The 25574-nt window shown below is 41.3% G+C and overlaps 1 protein-coding gene across 12 annotated transcripts in view; it reads left to right on the forward strand.

Moving 5' to 3' along the window:
- Positions 1 to 25574, forward strand: part of GBF1 (golgi brefeldin A resistant guanine nucleotide exchange factor 1) — a 117600-nt gene that overhangs the window by 60513 nt on the left and 31513 nt on the right. For 6 of the 12 annotated variants that reach the window (XM_072129936.1, XM_072129937.1, XM_072129935.1 and 3 more), the window contains exons 4-17: positions 2419 to 2550; positions 4066 to 4184; positions 4727 to 4835; positions 6287 to 6347; positions 10210 to 10264; positions 14304 to 14378; positions 16905 to 16940; positions 19875 to 20016; positions 20148 to 20377; positions 21666 to 21819; positions 22115 to 22326; positions 22594 to 22692; positions 23208 to 23402; positions 24681 to 24870. In XM_072129936.1, coding sequence (XP_071986037.1) covers positions 2419 to 2550; positions 4066 to 4184; positions 4727 to 4835; positions 6287 to 6347; positions 10210 to 10264; positions 14304 to 14378; positions 16905 to 16940; positions 19875 to 20016; positions 20148 to 20377; positions 21666 to 21819; positions 22115 to 22326; positions 22594 to 22692; positions 23208 to 23402; positions 24681 to 24870 — 1809 coding nt within the window. The remainder of the gene's footprint in view (positions 1 to 2418; positions 2551 to 4065; positions 4185 to 4726; positions 4836 to 6286; positions 6348 to 10209; positions 10265 to 14303; positions 14379 to 16904; positions 16941 to 19874; positions 20017 to 20147; positions 20378 to 21665; positions 21820 to 22114; positions 22327 to 22593; positions 22693 to 23207; positions 23403 to 24680; positions 24871 to 25574) is intronic. The other 6 variants (XM_072129943.1, XM_072129946.1, XM_072129945.1 and 3 more) reach the window with 3 other exon arrangements.

Genomic DNA, 25574 nt, shown 5'->3' on the forward strand with positions numbered 1-25574 from the left:
TGCGCGTTCACACGTTCCGCTAGCGTCGTGTTCATAACGTGATGCTAGCGCATAGGGGGCGGGGCTCGGGCCGATCGTATATGCGTTTCCAGAGAAACGCATGCAATCGGGTTATCAATTGGATGCGTTTCCCGGGAAACGCATATGCGATGAGCCCGAGCCCCGCCCCCTGTGCCCTAGAGGCACATTATGAACACGGCGCTAGCGAACACGCCCTGAGGTATCAAACTCTTTGCGAGTCTCTCAATGTATTTTGCACTAAATAACGGCGTCTATATTTTTGGGAGTTCTGCTAGGGGTAACTTATACAGCAGTCGTGGAATGCAAAAGCCGTAGACAAGTTATTAAAATATGTGTTTGAAGCTCATGTTGTTTCTGTAATGACAGCCACAGGACACATGATTTGTTGTGGCTTTCATTGATATCCAAAGTTAAGTGTGTGAGGGCTCAGGGAATGTGTTACATCATAGACGGTTACCGACCAAACCTTCTAACTATTGTATGTATGGATCAACTTATTTGGGGGGGCAGTGGAGAGGTAACCATATATCGTCTCATCGTCCTCACTGGTGTGCCAAGCCATCCAGAACTAAGAACAATGGGGGGAACCAACCAAAATGCAGTAACATGTAGGAAATATATGAATGGAAATGTATCTTTATATGTTATGAATGGTTTGTGACTGATCTCCCACTTTCTCCGCAGTGTAAATTCTTGTATGTTTTGAGGGTATTTACTGGACCCTTAGGGTGATGCCACACGTGGCGTTTTGAACGCGTTTTTGGCAGTTTTTAAGCAGTCCGTCAAAAAACGCATGCGTTTTTGACCAATTTGAATTAAGATAATTGGTCAAACATGTCAAAAACGGATGCGTTTTTTGACGGACTGCTTAAAAACAGCGTTCAAAACGCCACGTGTGGCATCACCCTAAGGGTGAAGACACACATGGCGTTTTTGGGCCGTTTTTACGAAGTGCGTTTTCAGATTGTTAAAAACGCATGCGTTAAAAAACGCATCCGTTTTTTAAAAACGCATGCGTTTTTTGAAAACGCATCCGTTTTTGTCCGTTTTCCGAAATTGCGCAATGAAAAACGGACAAAAACGCATGCGTTTTCAAAAAACGCATGCGTTTTTAAAAACGGATGCGTTTTTTAACGCATGCGTTTTTAACGATCTGAAAACGCACTTAGTAAAAACGGCCCAAAAACGCCATGTGTGTCTTCACCCTAAGGGGGCTTTCCCATGTTAGCTAACGCATTTAGACACCAGTTGCTGATTGCTGAATGCACGTGTTTGGATACAGATGCATATGCGATCGGCCGCGACCCCGCTCAGTACGTTTTGATTCTGTTATAAAAAGGGAAACAAAACGCTAACATGGGACAGCACCCTGAATGGGCTCATAGATGAGCCCCATGTTCAGAGTCACGTTTGTCTTTTACAGTCGCCTGGTTATGTGCAAGATGGGCTCTGTAGCTTGTCCTTTGCTCTGTAGCTTTGTTCAATTTGTGTAAACCCAGCCAAATTATTATATTTTTTTGTTTTTCTTACCTCTTTGAAGACTGGATTTTAAAAATGACATGCGGTTTTTAACGGGCTCAATTGAGTCAGTCAAAAACCGCATGCCATGTGGGTTTTGAAAACGCATCCGTTTTTGACAGGTTTGACCAATTATCTTAATTTAAACTGGTCAAAAACGCATGCGTTTTTTAACGGACTGCTTAAAAGGGGGCCAAAAACGTGTTCAAAACAACACGTGTGGCACCACCCTAAGGGTGAAGACACACGTGGCGTTTTTAGGCCGTTTTTAGTTAGTGCTTTTCAGATCGTAAAAAACGCATGCGTAACTAAAAACGGCCTAAAAACGCCACGTGTGTCTTCACCCTAAGGGTACGTCCACACGTTCAGTTTTTCAGATGCAGTTTTTGAAGCCCAAACCAGGAGTGGAGTGAAAATAGAGGAGGAGCAGCACTTGTTAATGAGAACTCCTCACCCGTTATGATCCACACCTGCTTTTGGCTTCAAAAACTGTAACATTTAATAACGCGTGCGTTCTGACGCATACAGAGCTAGGGGTCCTCTGTAAGTCGGGGACCTCCTGTATACACACTTTTTAATTTGCATGACTTAGAGTTATATGAATGATGAGATGAAAAGGTCTGAAATAGGACATGGGTCAGACAGCTGATGGGGATTGTGTTACAGAAATGGGGCCTGGAAACGCACCATAGAGCGGGCCTGGTGATGAAAACATCAGAGCCAGGGATGCTTCCTCTGCCCCTGTTTACATAGCGATACCCCTTACAAGTCCTTGTGTAGGAGATAGATGGGTATAAGGGTATCGGAAGCCTGTAAAATAATGATTTTCTTTGCAATATCTTGTAGTCAATGCTTATGGTTCTCCTACTTTCCTTACAGATCTCTCAGAAATTGAGCCCAATGTATTTCTCCGTCCCTTCTTGGAGGTTATCCGTTCTGAAGATACCACTGGACCCATCACGGGGCTTGCTCTGACATCTGTGAACAAGTTTCTTTCCTATGCACTAATAGGTAAGTATCTAAACATTGCATTTGTCCTGGAATCGTCATTCCTTTCTTCCAGTAGTAGCACATGGTCAAACAACTTGCAGATTTCAATGCTACATTTTGCAATTGGTACAAAGCAAATTCTCAAACCAGCTTTCTATGTCATACACTTACTGCCCTCTGCTGGTAGTTTACAGACACGCACTGTGCTGGAATTGGATTCAGTAATGATCTTTTTATCTTCGTATACATTCTAAGCGGTGATTGGCATTTATGAAAATGGTGTAACCGTGAGGTTAAAATTTCTAGATGTCTTCTGTTTTTCCACATTTATTAAATTGCCTGATTTGTTCTCTTGCTTATAGAGCACCAATATATTCTGCTTAAGTGCTACAACACATGGCCGTGGTCGATTCACGGACAATATGCTGGGACTGCTAGCATTATGGTGATGCCAGGAGTCACTGTATCAGATCACTATGATGCTCTGAGTCCCATCCTCTGCACTCTGTTTGGTCTGTGAAATCCGACAACTTCATGCTCCATGATGCAAGGACCGACCAGTCAAGTGTTTTTAGCTCTTGTGGCTTTTTATGTCTAGAACATCAGGATGTCTTAAAGTATAGGAGAAAACCAGAGTAACCAGAGAGAACCACACAAACATGCGGAGAACATAGAAACTCAGTGCAGACATTGGGGGACATTTACTTACAGTGTCGGTGTCTGCATTGGCTTTGTTACCGACCTGCTCTCGGTAAGAAGACACACATTTAATATTGTGGAGCTGTGCAGAGACATTTCTGGCGCCGAGACTATTTTCTGTCCCTAGGACAAAATCTGTCCCAAGCACCAGAAATGTGTCCAACAGTCCCTGCTAGACCAGTTTTCTTTTGGTCTACTTTCCGTCAGTTTACAGCGCCCAAAAAGGGCTGCGACACATAGTAATTGTGTCTGAGTTTCCACTCCGCCAAAGCCACGCCCCTTTTCGGAGAAGAGTCGGAGCAGACGGAAAAAGGCATTTTTTCTGTCCCCGACAGCTAATAAATAGGTCTGAGAGCAGAACATGTGGTGAGAGCGCCACAAAACTGGCGGAAACGCCATAGTAAATGTCCCCCATTATGTACAACCTTGACAGACTATTCACAAGATACTGAGTGATAACCACGATGGTATAAGAATAGTCCCAGAGTTCCTTATGTGAATAAAGTGGTAGGGCACATGCGTAGCCACCACTCCACCACTGATGGATCTCTTTGCACGGCTGTCTCCACCAGTCTTGGTGAATTAAGCTATGGTCCTGCAAGGGATTTGGACCATTGTTTTAATTTTGTGGAGAAAACCCTTTAAGAATTAATAAACCTCATTGATGACTGAGTAGCCGGTGACCGTACCCTCCCAGTGGGTCTTACAAGTGAGTTTGTGTCTATATAGAGTATTTGTTTTTATATCGGTATGTTATCGGGTTTGCTTTTTTGTTCTCTTGTGTATTGACACATTTAGTAAATAAGTAAAATGTTAATGTTTTTTTTTCCCCTGTAGATCCAGTCCATGATGGTACAGCTGAAGGAATTGAGAACATGGCAGATGCGGTTACACACGCCCGCTTTGTTGGCACGGACCCAGCCAGCGATGAGGTTGTGCTGATGAAAATCCTGCAGGTAACTCGAGAGAGGGGACTGCATCCCCCCTGTCCTTATTCAAGGGGCAATTAGATGAATTGCTTAAGCTCTTTGTATCCTGTTACACGGAGACACGGGCCATGTTTTGACTCTGGAAGAGATTTACGCCTAATGTTATTTTTAAACAGGGGTCTCATATACCTGAAGTAAAAGCTTTTTCAAATAAAAGATAATTAAACGCTTCAATTAATTGATTTCAAGCATTTGTCAGAGCTGTACCAGAAAGCGTCCTGGGAGGGGAGGGCTGGGGAAACAGGAGTGTGGAGAAGGCTGAAAATCATCAGCGTAATTGAAAGAGGAGGAAGCGCAGGCTATCTGTTTACTATGAGGAGCACACTGACTTGTCTGACCACAAAAATAGGTACCCAGCTTTCATCATGGATTTCGGGCTACTCTTCTTACTTTAGAAAAGTATATCCCTAGATACGAATAGACAACTGAATGTAACCATTGATCGATGCCTTTTTGTATTTTTCTGCCTTATGTGTATAAACCTATATTATCCCTTTCACCTTTTTTAGGTTTTACGCACCCTACTGCTCACTCCGGTAGGAGCCCATTTGACCAATGAGTCTGTGTGTGAGATTATGCAGTCCTGCTTCCGGATTTGCTTTGAAATGCGGCTCAGTGGTAAGTAGTTTTTAAAGTTAGGACATGTATCCCCAGCCTTATTCTCTTTTGGAGCAAAGGCATTCAATGTGCTGCTTCCTCCATCTCCAGCCACATCCTAAGGTAGTCCGATAGATGTGAAGGATACGCAGAGCCTACTGTACTTTTTCAGTCAGAAAATCCCTTTAAGAACTTGTTAATTTAAATGTGTCTTGTACTTGCCTTGGGCATTGTTCTGGAGAAGATTGCTTAGCACTGAAGTTATATTTAAAGGAAATCTTCCATCAGAATGAAGCATGGATAAACCAGGAATTCTTAGTCGTAGATCCTGGCACTGACTGTGGTAATCTTATTTGTTTTTCATCTAAAAGCAACTTGGGCAAAATTACGCTAACAAAAGACTGAAGGTCTCCTGTAGTTGTTACCAGAGCCCCTCCATGCTGGTGATACAAAGGCTATAACAGTGTGCAGGAGTACCTCCCCCCCCCCCCCCCACACACACACTTTGTGCTGCAGTAATATTACATCAGGCAGAGGGAGTAAATGGGGAGTGCTTAGGGAGTGGAGGGGGAAGATACTTTTTAACAGCCTGTAAAACTGCAGCATGGAAGTGCTCTGGTAACTTCCCCAGAAGCCCTGCAGTTTCATTAGCATAATTATACAAGTTTTGACTTTAGAAGAAAGGAGGCAGTGGATAGAAAATTTAAGGTTTTTTGAGTTGGTGGCCCTCGGTTATCATGATGGTTTGTGATGGTAGATTTCCTTTAATAGGGTTTAAAGCCAAATCAATTCTCCAGGAACTCAAACTTAATAAAGGGGAAATCAAGTTCAATTTGAGCGAGAGATTGGAATAAATTAAAAAGAAAACCCCACAGATCGTAGTGCAAAAGCATTTGGAAGAAAAGCGCTAAAAACAAAGTGTTAGGACTCGCCTTTTTGGAGATGGAGGTCATTGGCAAAATAATACAAGGCACATTTTCTCCAATTTATTGTTGTCTGTAAGTGCCAGAATCTAAAGAATCGACGGTCCTCTGGGTCCTACACACTTTAAGAAGTTTGGATGCTTACTGTTTCGGGTGTCCCCATTTGAGACTGGAATACTGAACACTAATATATGTGGATGTAGGTGGGGATTATTATAATTTTCACTAATGAGTACCGTAAATGGCTCTACAGTAAGATTTGGTGGACTGAGCTGTCAAATTCAAGCTTCATAGCAAACTTGTGCTGATGCCCCCAGCCAGTGCCCGTCTTTCAGTCCTTAGTGCCTGTATTGCTGCATTGGCTCCACAGCGCCATCTGCTGTTACACACATTGCACTCAGTGAGTCAAGGGGTGAACACTGGCCTGGTTTTAATAAATTTGCGGTAATCCTCTGTAAACAAGGAATGGAGGGGAGACCGCTGGCAGGAGCCTCTTGATAATATCACACAACGTAATGACACCTGTGTTATTTGTTTTTGTCTTCGCAGAGTTATTGAGAAAATCTGCAGAGCACACTCTTGTCGACATGGTGCAGCTGCTCTTCTCAAGGTAAACCCTCTTGTGTTTGCCTGTGCCTTGCTGACACGGCCCCCTGAGGACTGGCATATTCTACACTTATATGGGGTCCACAGGGCAAGATGTGCCGATAGTCATCTGCCTTCTTGGAGTGTGGACAAAAGGAAATAAAAGTAATTGTCGGACCTTGAGCACATGCTGCTAAACCCAAGTTCAGGGTTTGCTTCTTGACCCCCAGATGAAAGTCGTTTATCGTGATCAGGTCTTGTTTTATGGGCCACTTTTTTTTTTATATATATATAAATAATCTATACCTTCAAACATAGAAACAGTTTTACACCTACATACATTCGTGTGGTGTCCATTTTTTTGAACGGTTGGCAAAGGGCTGCACTTGCAATGCAATACTTCTTAATAGGCTTGATTTAAAGGTTAACGCATGTCCTTGTCAGAATTGCTTTTCATAGAGCGCTCATAGACTATAGTTTTATGTGGATCTTTGAAAAACTGATGCCAGACTGCAACAACTCCCATCATTGAGACATCACAGGGTCCTTTGGGATCTGTTTGAAAGTAGTGGTCATGGCACCATTAAAAACTGAAGCCATGAGAACATAGTGTGAGTAGAGCTTTTTTCCTTCAATCCCAACCAATGGAATATTACATAGTAAAAATAGTGCAAAAAAGAAAGGATTTTTACTTTTACCCCCCAAATAAAGTTTTGTACTAACATTAACAACTTTTTCTTCTCTCTTCCAAGCCTGCTTTTAGTCTCGCACAATGCACACAGTGCATAGGACCACATAGCAATTATATTCCCTATATGGCACTTCTTTAATCACTTATTTATCTTGAAGAGAAATATCATGTAACTTTTGTTTTTTTGGAAAGGTTGAGCAGTACATGGCAATATTGGTCATATACATAGGAAATTTGCGTGGCTGACAACCGGTCACTAGAAATTTGTTAAGCAAAGCTTAAGTGGCATCTTGCGTGACCCAGCAAACTAAACAGTCGCCAGCTGCATCACCTTGGCCTTCAGTGCTGGAAAGGTGAAGAGTCATATCTAGTCCATATGTGATGGAGAGAATATTTTATCATTCATGCTTACAGACCTCAATACATAGAGCCAAATGTTTCTAGCGTTTCATGGAATTTGAAACAACTTATGTAGTACAGTTAAAGGGGTTGTCCACTTTCAGCAAATAATTGATATTCTTTGTGTAATGAAAAGTTATACAATATTCCAATATACTTTCTGTATCAATTCTTCACAGTTTTCTAGATTTCTGCTTGCTGTCCCGCTATAGAAAGCTTCTATGGTTACTTCCAGTGGATAGAAATCTGTCCATAGGCATGTGCATGAGCCGTTATATTGCAAAGAGTAATCGGATCCGTGTGATACTAACGGCTAATGCACCTGCATGTCCATCACAAGACCATGGACAGGTTTCTATCCACTGGAAGTAAACTTAGAAGCTTTTTAAAGAAGGTCAGCAAGCAGAGATCTAGAAAAATTTTGAGGAATTGATATAGAATGTATATTCAAAAAATTGTTTAACTTTTCATTACATAAACTATATCTATTATTTGCTGAAGGTGGACAGCTCCTTTTAAGTTTAGATTAATCTTGGGACAACCTGCTTAGGTGTATCCTCGTCAAACACTTTGCTTAGATTTATAGTGTATCACACGGGGCGGGACATAGATTGCGGTTTCTTCAACTCCCATTGTTAGGGCACTTTTTAAAGAGGACATGTAACCATAAAAAAAGCTCTATGAGCTGCTTACTAAAGGAAGCTTCTCCTAGCGCTACCCCAGGTGTAGCAGTGTTACACTCCTAGATTTATCGGAACCCTCCGATATAGCTACACTGCACTGTCATAGCCTCAGAAGAACAAACCAAGCTAACAGCGGCCTGGCGTATTCTAGGTGATGGTTCAAGGTGCGACTTCTTCCCCGGACCACCCACCCACGCCAGGCTTCATGCGGCAGTCACCGCCTCCTCGGACCGCCCCCTCATGAATATGCTGGTACACTGTAAGCATGAAGCAGCTCCTAGTGCATTTTTTTTTTCTGGTGATGGATCCACTTTAAAGAAAATACACTTCACTTTGTGGGAACATTTCTAGAAGTCTAGAATCTTCAGAACTACAAATATGGTGCCCAAGAATTCTTAGTAGGGGTGTACCAGTGGAGCAAAAAAAGATGTGGTTTAGTCCTACCATCTGCAAAAGGATGTTTTGGGTGGCTAGCCTATAGATGAGAGAAGAAAAGGCCACCGTAGAGTAGGAGAACCAGTCTAATTAATGTCGAATTAAGAAAAACTTAAGCTTCTCCCCCTTTTCCTTCTTTTATTCTTCCACTCCTCTTATCCACTTTCTCTTTGATGCCACACAAGGATTTTTGGAGAAGTATGTTGAAGGCTGCATTCACACTGACGTGTGCCCGCCTTACCGTAGCACGGCGTGCACATGTCTGCTCACAGGAGAGGAGGAGGGGGTGAGCGCTGCTTGTCCCTGCCCCTCTCCATAGAGATATCTCCTATCTTTTCCTGGGTATGGAACGGTACCGTGCCAAACGTGTGCTGCTACGTACCGCACCGTGCGCCCATTGCCAGCCTATGGGGGAAGTATATACGGCGTCCATATATACATCCTACAACGGTCGTGGGAATTCAGCCTAAGGAAGTCAACTTTGTTTTTTTTGTTTGTTTTTGGATAAATTCCAAAGAGATGATTAAGGGAAAAATATTAGTAGTTCAATCCAATGATGGCACTATGCTATTTATAAAGTATTGATGGCATTATTTTAGCATAATTACTGTTTGTAAGTTTTTTGAGCAATGTGTGATCACTGTTTTATCCACCTCACGTATTTGGACTACTATTTTATGATAAAGTCAGTTGAAACAAAAAAAAAAAAAAAGTAGTATAGCCATATAGTGACTGCTCATCCCCTTATTAATAAGGATAGACGAGGTCCATAAAAACAAGGTCCAGTCTTGGCATCAGATAAGATGTCCTCTAAGTGCTTTGGCAGCTGCTTCCCCAGAATCACAACTCTATAGTTTATAAGGATTCAGAATGGCTTTCTAGTGTCTCAGCATGTGAGCTCTTGGCACTCGGACCTATTGATTAAATGATGTATATGGACCAGTCTGAAGATGAAAGGATACTCTTCAATTTAGTAAATGGGCGGCCTATACATCCGTTTGTGTATAAAGCGTTTTACACATTGGATATCCAACAGGGAACATATCTACATGAATTTCCATTTTATTGCTGCAAGGAAAAGTTGCATGTCATATAAAACTGCGCGTGTATCCATGATAAGTATTACAGTTTTTATTTATTATGGGATTAACTGGATTTAGACAAGTGTTAATAATTGAGGAAACGTTCTTGTGTAAACTATAATATACACAGACTGAAGGTGCCGGAGAAAAAAATAGTATACTGTATGTTCTCTATAGTCTGAGACGAATCCTTATATTGCATTAGGACAATAAGAAGTCATAGGATCACAGGAGCATGCCTCCCATTACTGATCTGCCACTACACATCAGGACGGCTAAAACTCCAAATTGCAACTGCAAAACACTGACCTTCAAAACTCAATTATCTCTGGGTGTCACGACCACAGCTCATAATGTAGGTGATGTTCTCACTGATGCAAAATGCCAGGCTGAACGTGCTAGAAGCGGAGATTTCATTTTGTTTTTCTTTATTACCTTTATTAGGGTTTTAATTAGCCTTGAAGGACCCGACTGAGGAAATCTCTCCCCAATGTGTGTTTGCTAGATTGGATCGGAGATATATATATATTCATACGTATATTCTAATACATCCAGATAGAATAGGATGTTTCACAATGTATCTTCTCTATCCTTCAGATTACCTCAGTTTAAGGAAGAATCAAAAAGTTACGTGGGAACGAATATGAAAAAGGTATTTAAACGTTGTTATTCTTAGGGTTTTTGGCTTGGTCTCCTAGTTTGCATGCCTTCCATGGTATACTCTATGATACTAGGATCTGGATTTGTGAGAATGCTGCTACTGTGTGTTTTAATTAATTTATTTTTTTAACTGTTAATTTTATAACATTTTCCGAAACTTTTTAAAATTTTTGTAATGAATTTTTATTCTTTTTTTTTTCTTTTTAAATGTTCACCTTTATTTATAACTCGTGTCAATAGCCCACATATATTGGTATATCTATATCTTAGATGTTATTGTATGGATACTTGTGTGTCCTACTTGATTAGTTGTACAATAAATGCTGCATAGACCCGTGGGACTGTTATTATTCTTGATATTATAGGGGTAGTTTACTACGATTTGTTTCACATAAGTGAATTTTTCACCCACTTTGGCCTAATAACACGTACTGACTGCATTTGCCCTTTAAAGAACCTCAATAACTACTCCTTAGTTGACAGCAGTTTTTTGATCTTCCTGATGATCCTCGATTCATTTAATTTATTTTGTCACTCCTGTAGTAGTTGTGTCCGTCATTTTCTTAAGTGTAAACAATGTAAACTTACATCATTCAGCCTAAAGATGAGACCGATTTGAGTGTCTTGCTCTGTATGCCAATTTTGGTGCACCCTTTGCTTGTGTAATGTAAGAAAAGTGGTGTCCACCTAGCTACTGCCGCCTTACCCACAAAAACCTGCCCGTTTCCAGCTTGGCAAAACCCCTTCGAAAAGTTATGCACACACTAGTTATCTGCACCAAATGGGCCCAGATTCTTGTTCACTTAGCTTAATAAATCTGTTACTGTTATTTGTTGTACTCTTGATGTACAGGCGGTCCCCGACTTTAGAACACCCGACTTACAGACGACCCCTTGTTACGAACGGACCTCTGGATGTTGGTAATTTATTGTACTTTAGCCCCAGGCTACAATAAACAGCTGTAAGGCTACATTCCCACTACAGTATGGGGGATGTATATACGGCCGATATACGTCCCCCATACACTTCTATGGGCTCACGGCCCTGTACGGGAGCGGTTCGGTGCAGTACACGTGCGGCACCGTACCGCTCCGTAGCCCGGGGAAAGATAGGACGTGTCCTATCTTCCCCATATTACGGCGCCGTGCGCCATTAATTCCTATGGAGAGGGGCGGGGGTGAGCTGCACCTCCTCCTCCTCTCCCCGCGCTCCCCATGGTGCGGCGGGTTCACGGCAGTGTGAATTTAGCCTAACACTTATCACTGGCGTCTGTAATTAACCTTTATTTTTAATCCCGGTTCTCATGACAATCCAACAATTTTAAAATTCAATTGTCACAGAGACCAAATAAATTTTGCCTGGGGTTACAAAATATACAGTTCCGACTTACATACAAATTCAACTTAAGAACAAACCTACAGAACCTATCCTGTACGTAATCCAGGGAATGCCTGTATCCCTGATGCTGTGTAGGAAATAATCCACATTTCCCACCTAATATAGGTTTACTTTCTTTCGGGTACCAATTTTTCATTCTATTTTTGAGTACACGTAGAGATGTAGAAGACATTGTGTCCATAGTAAGATTTGTTTGTCTCGGGGGTAACTACACACAGATCGGTAGCATATTGTCAAGTGCAAGAACTGCATGTAAATCTAATTTAGTTTTTTTTTAAATTTTTAATACAGAAAAAAAATGTCTACATTCCTTTTTCCAAATCAGATTCACTTGTATAGCTACTATATTGTGCTGCATGGACAATTCATGTATAACCTGCTACATCTGCAGTTAGCCTTATGTGCAGGTTTTACATAGATTTTTTTTTTTTTTCTTGCCCTACACCTTTGTATAATCCTGAGATTAACGTTCTGTGATTGGCCACACACTGGTATAGTAGTGTAAATGTGACCATGAATAGTTCTCTATAAAGTTATTAATGATTTTTGCTGTCTTTAATTATAATAGCATTTATAAATGGTATTATCATGGATATTACTGTGTTTGTTTGTTTTTTTTTTTACTAGTGTCCATATTTAAATTTTCCTTTTGAAAGAAGATCCACTTCAGTCACTTGATGGGGATAGCATTTTTAAAAGTTGTAAAAGCGTGGATTATGTGCTTAAAGGAAATCAACCACTTAAAAAAAAAAGTAAAATGGCGAGAAATACCTAATCTTGCTCTTAATCTTGATTCCGGTGCTGCCCTTTGCTAGTCTTGACACACCACCTAGAAAAGAAAGTTATAACAAGCAGCACAGAGTGTAGGGACAAGATGTCCGGTGGTCCGGGCTGCTAATTATGCTTGCCCCTGCACCTGGGAGCATGGCGCAGCAAGGTGACGTCACCTCGAGCATGGGAGCGGGAGGTGGCGAAGGCATGCGTTATTATAAGCCCATTTCACAAAAGAGGCCTATGTGGCCTCACAAAAGACCCATTGGTCAAGGGATAGGGAGATAATAAATTTGTCCCATTAAAAACGTAAATCTTTATTTCAATAGGTTAAAATTGTGTTTCTTGACACTACCCGAGAATTTATTTAAAAATCTACAGTCAGAAGGGGTTGATATTTTTCAGTGTAGTTTTAAGCTATAGCGGCAAAAGTCTTCTGTATTTTTTTGTTTTATATTATTCTGGTAGAAATGGCTGCTCAGGGCTTCTGGCTCCTATATTTTTTTCTCCCACTACCCCAAGTGTGTTCCTGGGATCTAGGGATGGGTCACCTTGGATCGATATAGTTCCAGAGAAGTGGAGTGGACCGTATAGTGCTCATACGTTTATTATTATCCTGTGCTTACAACCACTAGGTGTCCCACTCAGGCTCTCACTCTAGTTGTCCGTAATGTATCAAAACTGTATTGTTGCAACTTTGTTGCTAGACACTAATGTCCTTCATTGGTAATATATTTAGTTAGGTCCCTCTCTCATGACACTATTCCAAATTAGGAGATGTATCGTTCATATCAATGTATTGATATGAACGATACATCTCCTAATTTGGAATAGTGTCATGAGAGAGGGACCTAACTAAATATATTACCAATGAAGGACATTAGTGTCTAGCAACAAAGTTGCAACAATACAGTTTTGATACATTACGGACAACTAGAGTGAGAGCCTGAGTGGGACACCTAGTGGTTGTAAGCACAGGATAATAATAAACGTATGAGCACTATACGGTCCACTCCACTTCTCTGGAACTATATCGATCCAAGGTGACCCATCCCTAGATCCCAGGAACACACTTGGGGTAGTGGGAGAAAAAAATATAGGAGCCAGAAGCCCTGAGCAGCCATTTCTACCAGAATAATATAAAACAAAAAAATACAGAAGACTTTTGCCGCTATAGCTTAAAACTACACTGAAAAATATCAACCCCTTCTGACTGTAGATTTTTAAATAAATTCTCGGGTAGTGTCAAGAAACACAATTTTAACCTATTGAAATAAAGATTTACGTTTTTAATGGGACAAATTTATTATCTCCCTATCCCTTGACCAATGGGTCTTTTGTGAGGCCACATAGGCCTCTTTTGTGAAATAAGTTTATGTGATGAGGACCCAGTCTAAAACTCATCCACAATTTACTTGGTATGTTATTATAAGCCCGGATCTTGTCCCCACGCTCTTTGCTGATGTTTGTTTTCTAGGTGATCCCATTCTGTCAAGCTTAGTGACGGACAGCGCCGGGATCAAGGGGAAAAGGATGGAAGTTGTGTATTTCTATTTTTTTTTTATTTTTAGTGGTTGATTTGCTTTTATGAACTAATTCTGTTCTTAAGTTATTTCTCTCTTTTTTTTTAATTAAATATACCTTTGACGGTTCATACCTGGTTGTTGGTTTCTTTGGTATTACATTGATCTACTTGGGCCATATCTTGTCCAGGAGTCCTATGAAGCACATTGTAGCATTTTCTGACTCTCCACAATGTCTCCTACATTCCTCCATGTGTTGTGCCCTCTCCTTTCTGTGTTTTCCTTTCTATGTTATTTTTACGTTTTATTTTCATTCATACGTTTACCTGTTTTCTGCAGATCTCTTCATGTCTTCTCTGCAAACTGGACACCAATAGTAGTGAACAATCCAAAAACGTGAACCAGTTAGAGAGGGTACTACTTTTTAAGAGGCGAAAGGTCTCTCTTTCCGTTCCCCGATTTCTGTACGGTGTGCGACCAAGCCGCAGGAAACCATTTCTTTCTTTTGTAGGCTGTTTGCTTTCCTTTCATCACTCCTCTTTGTAACCCGTCAGCATGGCTTTTTTTGGTGGATGCATGAGGCAACGGGGCTTTGCTGTGTGTGACTTACACACTTGAGATCTCGATGGTCACTTTGTAACCGTAACATTTTGGAATGTAGATGTTTAGTTGGATTTGATGGATCTGTCCTGCTTCCATATGTATTGGAAACTAGCTTCTTTCTAGGGGGCTTTTATATTGTTATTGTAGATAAGTTTATATAGAGGAAGAAGCCTAACAAGTATATAGTTTATGGTATCACATCCTATTTTTTTTTTTTTTGAGGATGCTATAAATTTTAGCAGTCAATGTCCAATCCTCCAAAGACCTGAATTTTTGTGGAATTATACCTTTTGTCAACTTGTATGTTTGGCCTTATTTGAAAACGTATAGGTTTGATTCGGCGCTGGATTTCTGGACAGATGAACACGGCGGCACTAAAATCAATACTTATACAATGGATCCAGGCATGTGGCCTTCATTTAAATGGTCCGTGTGTCCATTCAGTGATAAACGGTCCTGACGAGGACGTGCTCTAATTTTTGATAGATGACTTCATAGACTGCAGTTTTATGAGGATCCATTGAAAACAGATGCCAGACTAATGCAAGTTGGCCATGGTGTTCAGGTAGCCTAAAAGTGTCATGGCAAGACCCCTAGAAGAGGCAATGTGAGCCTGTCTTCCCCACCTACACCTAGTGATTGACAGCTGTCCTTGTGGGCGTATACAATTAGCTGTGAATTATACCACTAGTATTGCAGTATTCTGTCAATGTCCATAATTTTTTCTTTAGCGAGTCTTCCATGAAGAAGTCATCTAAATCAGTTGTAGATGATATATGTAGGCCTTAATTGGTAATTTTGTTTCTTAAAGTAAATCTACCATTTGTTTTCATGCATTGTGAATACCTTGAGAATGCTGTAGCTACACTGATGCAGAAACATATCTTGTTTAATTCCTGATCCGTGTGGTTTTGCTTTTGGGAAAGCAGAATTGCATGCTGGCTGCTAGCAGCATACAGAGATGGGGATGGGGAGGAGCTGCTGGATTCAGACTGAGGAGGCCATGCCCACCTGGACTCCATGTAGCCATGCTTAGTTACCAGATAAAACTATAAAGTTGAATATATGGGAATCTCAGGGGCATAATTTTTAGCTACAAGCAGGGTGTCAAATAGTTATTAGAGCACTATAGGAACCTGTCACTACCTGTATTTGTGAAAATAGTGGTGATGGGTTCCCTTTAATAAACCCATTACACGGACAGGACTAATCAACATGAGCTGGATGACTCCTATACAGCAGCTGGTGGTGCAGCGAATGATTACTTTTGCCTGTCATGGACAACACAGTGATGACATCATTCTCCGGAGTAGTGCATACTTAATGTGAGAGGAGAGCGACCGAGCCTCATTATCTTATTTAAATTGAGTGATTTTTGCTGAAAAAACAATTAGAAAATGATGACCTGCTTCTGTATCGGTATGAAGGTATGTTTTGCTCACAATGCATAAAAACCAATGGTAGATTTCCTTTAAAGTGACATCACCTTTAAAGCCTGTTGCCCACAAGCAACCAAGAATCGCTGAACTGAGCCCTGAGCATGTCCTTTCAGTTCAGCGTTTCAAGCTTTGGCCGGGAAGTCCAACAAGCCCATGGAATGAGTTTGCTCGTAAGCAATGGGTTAAAAGTTTTACTTGTTTTTTTAAGCACCTTTTTTTCTGCTACTTATTTTTGTTTTCTTGTGCATCTCTTCTACAACCTCAACGAGCTGTAGTGTTTTTTTTTTTAATTTTTTAATATTTTTGAGAATGGGTCATTGATTGAGAAACTGTAGGCTGCTGTTATGCTTAGCAAAACCAGGAGTTACCACCATGTTGGATAATTATTCTAAGCGATTCTGAAGATCTAGTGGTTCACGACTAGATAAAAGGAAAAATAGCGTTTTAGGCCAAACTCATTAATTTCTATAAAGCTCCGAGCTGATGGTGTAAGTGATCAAGTCCCTTGTCATATAGATGCAGTAACCTTGATGTTTGATGCTACACCGCAATTTATCCCGTGGTGTTTAGTGCTCAACAGAACATAACATTGCAGGGAAGGCCATCTGTAGGTCCATATTCCTCACAGTATATTGTAAGTGAACAAGAAACTTTTTTGGGGGTGGGGAGTTTTAGGAGTAGGTTTTCATGTTCCTAAAGCAAATGATTAGGAAACGATCTATTATGACCCAGTAAATACATTTGGAACCATGGAGTACCCTCCACCAGTGTGCATGTTGTTGTGCCCTAACCTTCACGTCTTGGTGTGTCTACCAGTCCCCCTGTCTGCAATCCCAATGTTTAGATATAGGATCTTTACGTGAATTACTAATTATGGCTCATGCCATTTTTTCTTGAGGCTTACAATATATTTTGGAAAAACAAACGAGTCCAGGTAAGGAGGCTTGTAAATTACCCTCACCCCCTTCCTCATAACAGTATCCTGCACCTTGTGAGTTCCTATTAATGTGTACGTGCCCTTCATGTTCTTTTATATTGAACTCTGTATAATAAACTGCATACAAGTCTTCCATATACACCTTTATCTGAACAGTGTTGACTTTCAGAAGATCTTAAATGTTTTGGGTTTTTTTTCCACTGATTTCACGGATTCACTGATTACGTTGGGTCTGGTCTCAGGATTTCTAGCAGTTTTTGTTGTATGAAATGGGGACCATTCAAATGAATGACCACAAGCATTTTCCATATCCGCTCTTAGAACCTCACTTTATAAAGGACTGAGCTTTGATTGATAAAGACTTTTCCCTAGATCGTCCATATTCCCTTATAGGGCTGGATGGAATAACGTTGTCTATCCCCATCAATGATCTGTTGTGGAATATCCTCAAGGTCCTTTTGATGCCGTGTACTTGGTGAGATCTATAAAGATGGTTCTCCACCAGTATGTCTTCCGCCTTCCATGACACTTGATGCATGTCCCCATTCAGATTACCATATTCTAATTGGTATCTTACTTAAGATAACCCGAAACCTAGTCGTTGGCTCATAGCCATGAAGTTCAAGGTTGTTCCTCAGCTCTGTGAGAATTATATGCTGGGCCTCCTCCTGGCTCAGGATCCTTTGTCTCTGTATATGTGATTTTTTTTTTTTTTTTTGTCCCCCTCCTCCCCCCCCCCCAGCTTGATGTTTTTAGCATTATGTTATTCATATAATTTTGTCATCTCTTCTCCTTTTCGCTGACTTTCTGGAATAAACTGAACCAATCACAAGGCAGAATAGGATTTTTGTGATGCTTTATTTTTAGGATAGATGATCAGTATCTGATTTAGAGGAGTTGGACGTGATTGAATGAGCTACTACTTTAAAGGGAACCTGTCTCCAGGAGACCCATTTTTAGCACTCCCCCGGTCCCCACAGAGCATAGTACATACACTGCCAAAGTGTTTTTGTATTAAAAATTGGTTTTACAGAAAAAAAAAAGATATGTTATATTGTACCTTTCATTAGCATCTGCTGTGTGACTAGGCAGTTGCCTTTTGGGAGGAGCTGGAAAGGAGCAGTCCCCCCCCCACCCCTGGGGAACAGCTTCTCCATGTGACCTTTTCAAATATATGAAAACGCCCATCACTGGGCTTAGCGACGCCCCCTGCTCCTCTACAGCCAATCCCGAGTGTGGGGAGTTATTCATATATTTGAAAAGGTCACATGTTTCCCAAGGGTGGGGGGGAACTGCTCCTTTCCAGCCCCTCCCAATTGGCAACTGCCTAGTCACACAGCACATGCTAATGAAAGGTACAATATAACATATCTTTTTTTCTGTAAAACCTATTTTTAATACAAAAACACTTTGGCAGTGTATGTACTATGCTCTGTGGGGACTGGGGGAGTGCTAAAAATGGGTCTCCTGGTGACAGGTTCCCTTTAAACCTGGAGTAAGCATGAATGCTTGGGCTCATCCTATGGTTGCCAGGGTTGAGATGGCTGCCAGGCTTTATTATTCTTTATTAATATTAATGAGTTAAATCTAATTTTTCAAAAAAGTACTTCCAACCAGCCAGGTAGAGTAAGGCAGAATGTAGGAGGCCCTCTGTACCCATGGTGGTTTCTCTGGATGTGCAGTTCCCCCCTGCTGTAGAGTGTTATTAAAAGAGAAATGTGGTCACTTGTCCTCCTGGGTCATATTTAGAAGCACAAAATAGGACAAGTCTTCCCAATTCCTTAAAGAGTCCACCATTTATAAATGGGCACTTGGGTTAAAGAGAAACCGTTGGCAGGTTTGACCATACAAAGCTGCTGACGCTGTTTGGGAGCCGTCCTGGAGTGCTGTGTAACTGTACCTTAAAGGGAACCTTTTGGGTGCATCAAGCTCCTCAAACCGGAGGTCCCGCCTAATTTACAGTATTGAGTTGCTTTGCTTGATTAAAATAAGTTGCGGCTCCTGTTAATTATAAAATGAACTCTTTTCCCCCTCCCCAGGCTACATTGTAATCATTTAAACGGAGTCAGCTGGGTGTTCCTGCAACCCCTTTCCCTCCTCTGTCCTCTTGTCTACACCCCCTGCACACAGGGTAGGGGGGTTGTTTAGCGGAGAGGTAGGGGGTTGTTTAGCAGAGAGGTAGGGGGTGTTGCAGCCAGACTCTGTGAGGAGTTCATATTATATTTCACAGGAGCCCTGATGGGTTCCCTTTTAGTGTGTGTTACCTATCCATGGGATGTGTCTGGTACTTTAGCAATACTGCATTAAAACTAGGACACATTCACACTTGTGTGGTTAGTCTGCGACTCGAATGCTGTGCAGCGTCCTGTTCCATGAACTGACCATAGTGTCCAGGATTGGACTCCAAGCATCATAGCAATAACCTTGCATCACAGTGCCAAACTGATTATTGCACTGGAGTCCCATCCTAGACACTGTGGGAGAGATTTACCAAAAGTGTCTGAGATTAAAACTGTTCTTGTTGCTCATAGAAACCAATCAAAGCTCAGCTTTCATTTTCCCACACCAGTTTCTAAAAATTAGAACTGAGCTCTGATTGGTTGCCATACTCTGACACTTTTAGTCTGGGAAACAGGATACTGCATGCCATGTGAATCAGCGCTGCTATATCACACAACCAAATGGCAGGCGATTGGAAGAAAGAAGCCATGTTTATCTAATCCTGTATCAAACCCCTATAATTATGTTTTTGCTTCCCTGTTTTAGTACTTTCTATCATCGTCACAATACTTTGTTTCCTTTGTCTTGATTATAAGCTACCCCTTTAAATTTTGCTATAGGTTTGAGACTGATGTGGAAGCGATGTAATGGTTTGTACAAGGCAAGTTTAGGAGTTGGGATGTTGACTTTTATATGGTGTCCTCTTCACAGCTGAAAATGAGAGCTGGTGGTGCTAGTGACTCTTCAAAATGGAAAAAACAGAAGAGGTCTCCAAGACCCCCACGTCATGTGACCAAGGCTATGGCCGGCGCAGATTCTACACCCCAGCCGTTATCTAATGGCTCCTCTGCAGGTAGTGTTTGCCCTGTAAATTTCAGAACGTACCTCATGAATAGTAGTGTTCTGATCTTTATGTATATGAAATCCACCTATTGAATTCTTTACAATATTTTTTTTTTTTTATCTTACACTTTCTCATTTTAGGTGGAATTCCTTTCATGGAGCCTTCTTCCCCCGATGCTACGTCTCCAATCTCAGGGGTTAGTTCTGAGCCCACATCATCTGCAGTGACCCCTACTGCTGACAGCGGGATAGGGTTCTCCTCACAAGCTACATCAAAAGAGGATCTATCAGAAATGGACAGTGTAGCTGCCGCCCTGCAGTCTTCTGGGGAGCTATATCCATCCGATACACAAAACCCGGAGGAACAGAAGGTAGTCGTTTTTTGATTAGCAAAAAAAATTATATTTTAATTGTCTTATCTCACATAAACACCTATATAAAGAGTATGGTATTTAAAGGGAACATGTCACCACATTTTTCACAAATACAGCTAGTGGAAGATTCCCATGGAGCCCTATTAACCATCTGTCGTTTCCCCTCAGATCCCCATATAATCAACTTTATCATTTTACCTGGTGTCCACGGATATCTATAGTAAGTTGAGTGGGTGTGTTCTCCATGGGATGGACCCAGGAACGCGTCCCCATTCTCAGCATGCAGCAGTATTCTTACAGCCTCCTAACATTAGCAGTATGTACTCCATGCATATATCTGATCACATGAAATCACAGCATGCCTCCATGGGCTTCTACTCCTCACCATGCAGGCATTCTGTGATTTTATGTGATAGGCGCATAGGGTACAGCTTGTTATTGTTAGGAGGCTAAAGGACCGGACATGTCACCCTGTTCACATGACATTACTGCTGCATGCTGTAAAAGCATGGGGATGAGCTGCTGGATTCAGCCTGAGGAGGCATCGACTTCTTGGATATTAGGTAAAATTTTAAAGTTGATTTTATGGGGATCAGAGGGTAAAAGGTATCCGTTAATAGGGCTCTGTAGGAACCTGTCACTAGCTGTAGTGGTGACAGGTTCCATTTAGCTCTGCAATTTGGAAAGGAAATGTATAATTGGGTGACTTTTTGGCTACCCTATTAGAAGAGCTAATAATTAATTGGGTTGTGCGATGACAAAGCTTTGCCTTTCAAAATGCACCATACAATACAGTAAGGTGATTGATCAAGTTCAGGGTAATGTATTGCTATATAGCAATTAAAATGGGGCTAAAACCAATGACTGTAGTGTGTCCGTGAATTAGACTGTACAAGTGTCCTTATTTTAAGGGCCAAACACTGTGTTGGGAATTGGGCTCCATGCTCCATGATATATAGTGCAGGGAGTCCCTGATTCCCTGTGGAACAGCAGAACCAAACTGTAACATTACAGCAAAGCAGAAGGGGCTCGTATAGCACAAGGATCCTTGGAGTCCTGTCAGGAGACTGCATGGTTATTGGTTCAGCCCTAAGTCTGCCAGAAAGGGAGAAACTCCTACATAGATGCTCTTATTGGATGGAGGGCTCAGAGCAGCCTTCTCAACTTCAGCCTAAGTGCAAATATAAACTGGGGTTTTAGCCCTTTGGCTACCTCTTGGTAACAGAAGATGGCTTCAGAAATGATTATAAGGCCCTAACACATGGATCCATTTCTGTTTTTATAGAATGAAGAGTCCCTGCAACGGAAAACGCAGTCAGCCTCGGTGGAGTCCATACCTGAAGTTCTAGAAGACCATTCAGACTCGGCCTCTGTTCATGATATGGACTATGTCAATCCTCGGGGAGTTCGATTTACACCTCAGTCTTCACAGAAAGAAGGTGAAAGTTTGAACCCTAGTGTAATAAAAGGGCTATGTTGTGTAAGTTTCCTGTAAGCATAGGGTTAGAATCAAAGAAAGAAGTAGTTTTAGAATCTTCTAAAAAAATATCAAAATAAAACACTTTGTCTGTATGGTAACATAACGTGGCTAAGGACTCTGAAGGTTTTTTTTTTTTTTTTGTAAGAAGATTCTACAATGTGCTGGCATTTCCCACTTTTTTTCATAGGTTTAAAATGTTTACCTGACAGTATTCTGTACGTCTTCTCTGACTGTTATTATTTCTCCATTTTTAGGAGCAGTCTTAGTCCCTTATGGCCTGCCATGTATTCGTGAATTGTTCCGCTTCCTTATTTCACTTACCAATCCCCATGACCGCCATAACTCTGAAGTGATGATACACATGGGTTTACAGCTTATTACAGTAGCTTTGGAGTGTGCCCCCATTGCAAACTACGGATCCCTCCTGGGGCTTGTGAAGGATGAACTTTGCCGGCACTTATTCCAGGTAGTGAATGCGGTGTTTGATTCTATTTCCTGGGTACTTTGACAAAGTTGGCCGGGGAAGGGGCACATGTTTTCAGCACAAAAACTGGAAAAAAAAAGTACACACTTACTTAGTCAAACCATATCCAGATGTTGTATAACCTTTTCTGTTCTTAGACTTTGATTGTTGTTATCCTAGTTCTCATTTTTCTATGTAATGTAAACTGTTCTTTATTTGTGAAATGTCATAATTTCCTCTTAATTACAAATCTTTACTTGTTGTCTTCAGCTCTTAAGTGGGGAACGTTTAAACCTATACGCAGCCTCCTTGCGGGCATGTTTCCTTCTATTTGAAAGTATGAGGGAGCACCTGAAATTTCAGCTGGAGGTAAATACTTATTTATTTGTTTTTAAAAGCATAGTTTCCCCTTAAGTTTAAAAAACCTTCCAAAACCAGTGGGTTAAAAGTAGTGCTGTCGCCTGCACTGGGCAATCCGGGGCCCAGAGCTGCTGGTGGCTTCCACATAAGGCTGTACATAAGGAATCATGGCGGGGAGGAGGGCTGTAGCTATTGAATTCATGGGGTGTGAGGGGGGCTGTATATAAAATACCCATGAGGGCTTTCTGTCGCCCAGGGGCCTACTGAGACCTGGAGCAGAACCTGCTTAAAGGCAGCAGTAAAATGCAGTTCAATTGCTATCTGAATTGCCCAATCTCTAGCCCCTGCCTCTCAGGCTTGGACTTAAGGGGGTTGTCGGTAATTAGTAAATCTTTAGTGCACAATATGCCCTTAATTTCCATTAATATTTTTGAAAAACCTTTTAGAACTTTTTTAAAAAAATATAATTATTATTGTCTTTAAAAGTTTTAATAAATTAAACTAGCTCACCTCTTTTTCCATAGATGTACATAAAGAAGCTGATGGATATAATTACCATAGAAAATCCAAAGATGCCATATGAGATGAAAGAAATGGCGCTGGAAGCAATTGTCCAGCTCTGGAGGATTCCCAGCCTTGTGACTGAGCTCTACATTAACTACGACTGTGATTACTATTGCTCCAACCTCTTTGAAGACCTTACTAAACTTCTCTCCAAGGTCTGTTGATGTTATTTATCAAGCCTTTGTAACCTGCCCCTATGAAAAGTATTTGGTGGAAAAATCTGTTTCGATGGGGGGGAGGGGAGGGGTTATGCCAGGTATTTTTGAAGTGAACCTGTCTTTGGGTTTGTAATGGCCAAACAATAGGCCGCACAAGGTCCCACACGGTTCTTCACATGTGGGGGAACTACTGCGATGTTTTACTACTTAAAATGAGTCAAGCAACTGCAGAGGAGTGTTTTTTTTTCTCCCCTTTGGCCTTTCTTCAATGACAACCGGGCCATGACCGTGTATAAGGATGGGCATGTCATTATAAGCTGAGCAGGTTAAATGTCTTGTTATGCAATCTAAAGAGGATCTTTTATTAACTCCCCCTCTATGCATCCTTTCACTCTTACCACTCCAATGATTTTGTCATAGTTTGCAATTAAGCCCTAATTTGGCACCACTGTCCCCAAGTTATCAGCATCATTATTTTTCAGTCTCCACTGTTATATAGTTGAAGCTGTGTCGTCTTCAGCACACGACCAACCATCTGATAGTAGAGCCTAATGAAAGGATACCTGTCGCCACAATTTAGTGCTCCCATCCAAACATACCTACTAAATCTACTACCCAACCCTTAAGCATATGACCCATAACATATGGCTTATTCATTAGGGGGCTGTCCAGGCACTCCTCTTACTTCTACGGCTGCCACGCGCCCGGGTTCCAATTCTAGTGGTGGCGCAATACATGGCAGCAGTGCTGCCGGCTTTCATTACAGGTGACATCTTTGGGGCGGCAGAGACATCTTTAGGTCCTCTTTAAGCTATTGGGAACTGAAACTAAGCTAATTTGGCTCTCTATTGTCAAATAGATGGTCCTGGGCTAGAGCAGACAGCCTGGCTCCACCCATCTGACCACCCATTATTTAGTGATCCAAAAATAATTACTGTTATAACCACAGGGGCTAGAAAAAAACTGCAACCATGCCAAAATCACTGGGACATTGCCTATTATAGGAGGTTGGTGCTGATGAAGTTGGTGAATAGAAAGCCATAGAAATCTTTGAATGTGCATTAGGCTCCTTAAAGACAACTTGAAATCAGAAACCCAGCATTTAAATGGTGTTTCCTAGAGCGTTGAAGATTTGGAGATATCACTGAACCGAAGTTGCCATTGCTTTGACCAAGAAAATTTACATTATTTAAAAGGGAAAAATAAAGGTTTTTTTTTATATTCTATTACATTTTTGTGTTTTATATTTAGTTTGTTTGGTCTTTTCCCCTGCAGAATGCCTTCCCAGTGTCAGGCCAGCTGTACACTACTCACCTGCTTTCCCTAGAAGCCCTGCTCACTGTTATAGACAGCACAGAGGCGCACTGTCAGGCTAAGATCCTGAGCAACACCTTACAACAGGACAAAAAAGAAATGCTCAAAAATATTGCTGACTGCACAGAAGTTACTGAAGATCCTGGGAATAGTAAGTTCTGTGATGCTTTAGGTTTTATCTGATTTTTGGCTTGGATTTTACCTGATGCATATAAAGTATATATATATCATAAGTTTGGTTTCAACAAGTATTTGTTTAAAAATTGCCTTACAATTAGACTTGGCAGGAAGGGAACCCCACGCAGGGGGACCTAAAAGTAGATTCATAACAAACAATGCACATCCAATGACGTGAGATGGCTAATACACCCTTACCACCCTTACTCCCCCTGTCGGGTTTTTCATGAGGCATGTTCCTTGTTAAGAGTGATTGGATCCCAGGAAGACCAAAACGCTCTTCTAAGTACTGGTAAACCTTGTGATGTAATCCATGGGGCCCATATATATCCAGGGAGTAAGTGTTCAATCAGAATTAATCCTTAGTTTTGATTTGCGGTAGAGGACAGGTTGGGTGATTTCCATTGGGCAGCTGTATGTATCCTAGCAGCTAGAGCAATAAACTGGACCAAGCGGTGTTCTTTATTTTGCACCCTTACTGGCTTATCCCCTACCAGGAGTACTCCCGGGGGTCATCAGTTTGGAGTGGCCAAGCAAGGAGCAAATGCAAGTCTTTACATTATTCCATAGGGTTCCTACTAAAGTATTAGTTTAAAGGGAAAGCATCACTACAATTTACCTACCCGCACTAACTGCTATGTTACATAGAGCTATGCCCACAGATGCTACCCATACTAT

This window comes from Engystomops pustulosus, chromosome 11 (assembly GCF_040894005.1).
Source record: "Engystomops pustulosus chromosome 11, aEngPut4.maternal, whole genome shotgun sequence".
NCBI lineage: Eukaryota > Metazoa > Chordata > Amphibia > Anura > Leptodactylidae > Engystomops > Engystomops pustulosus.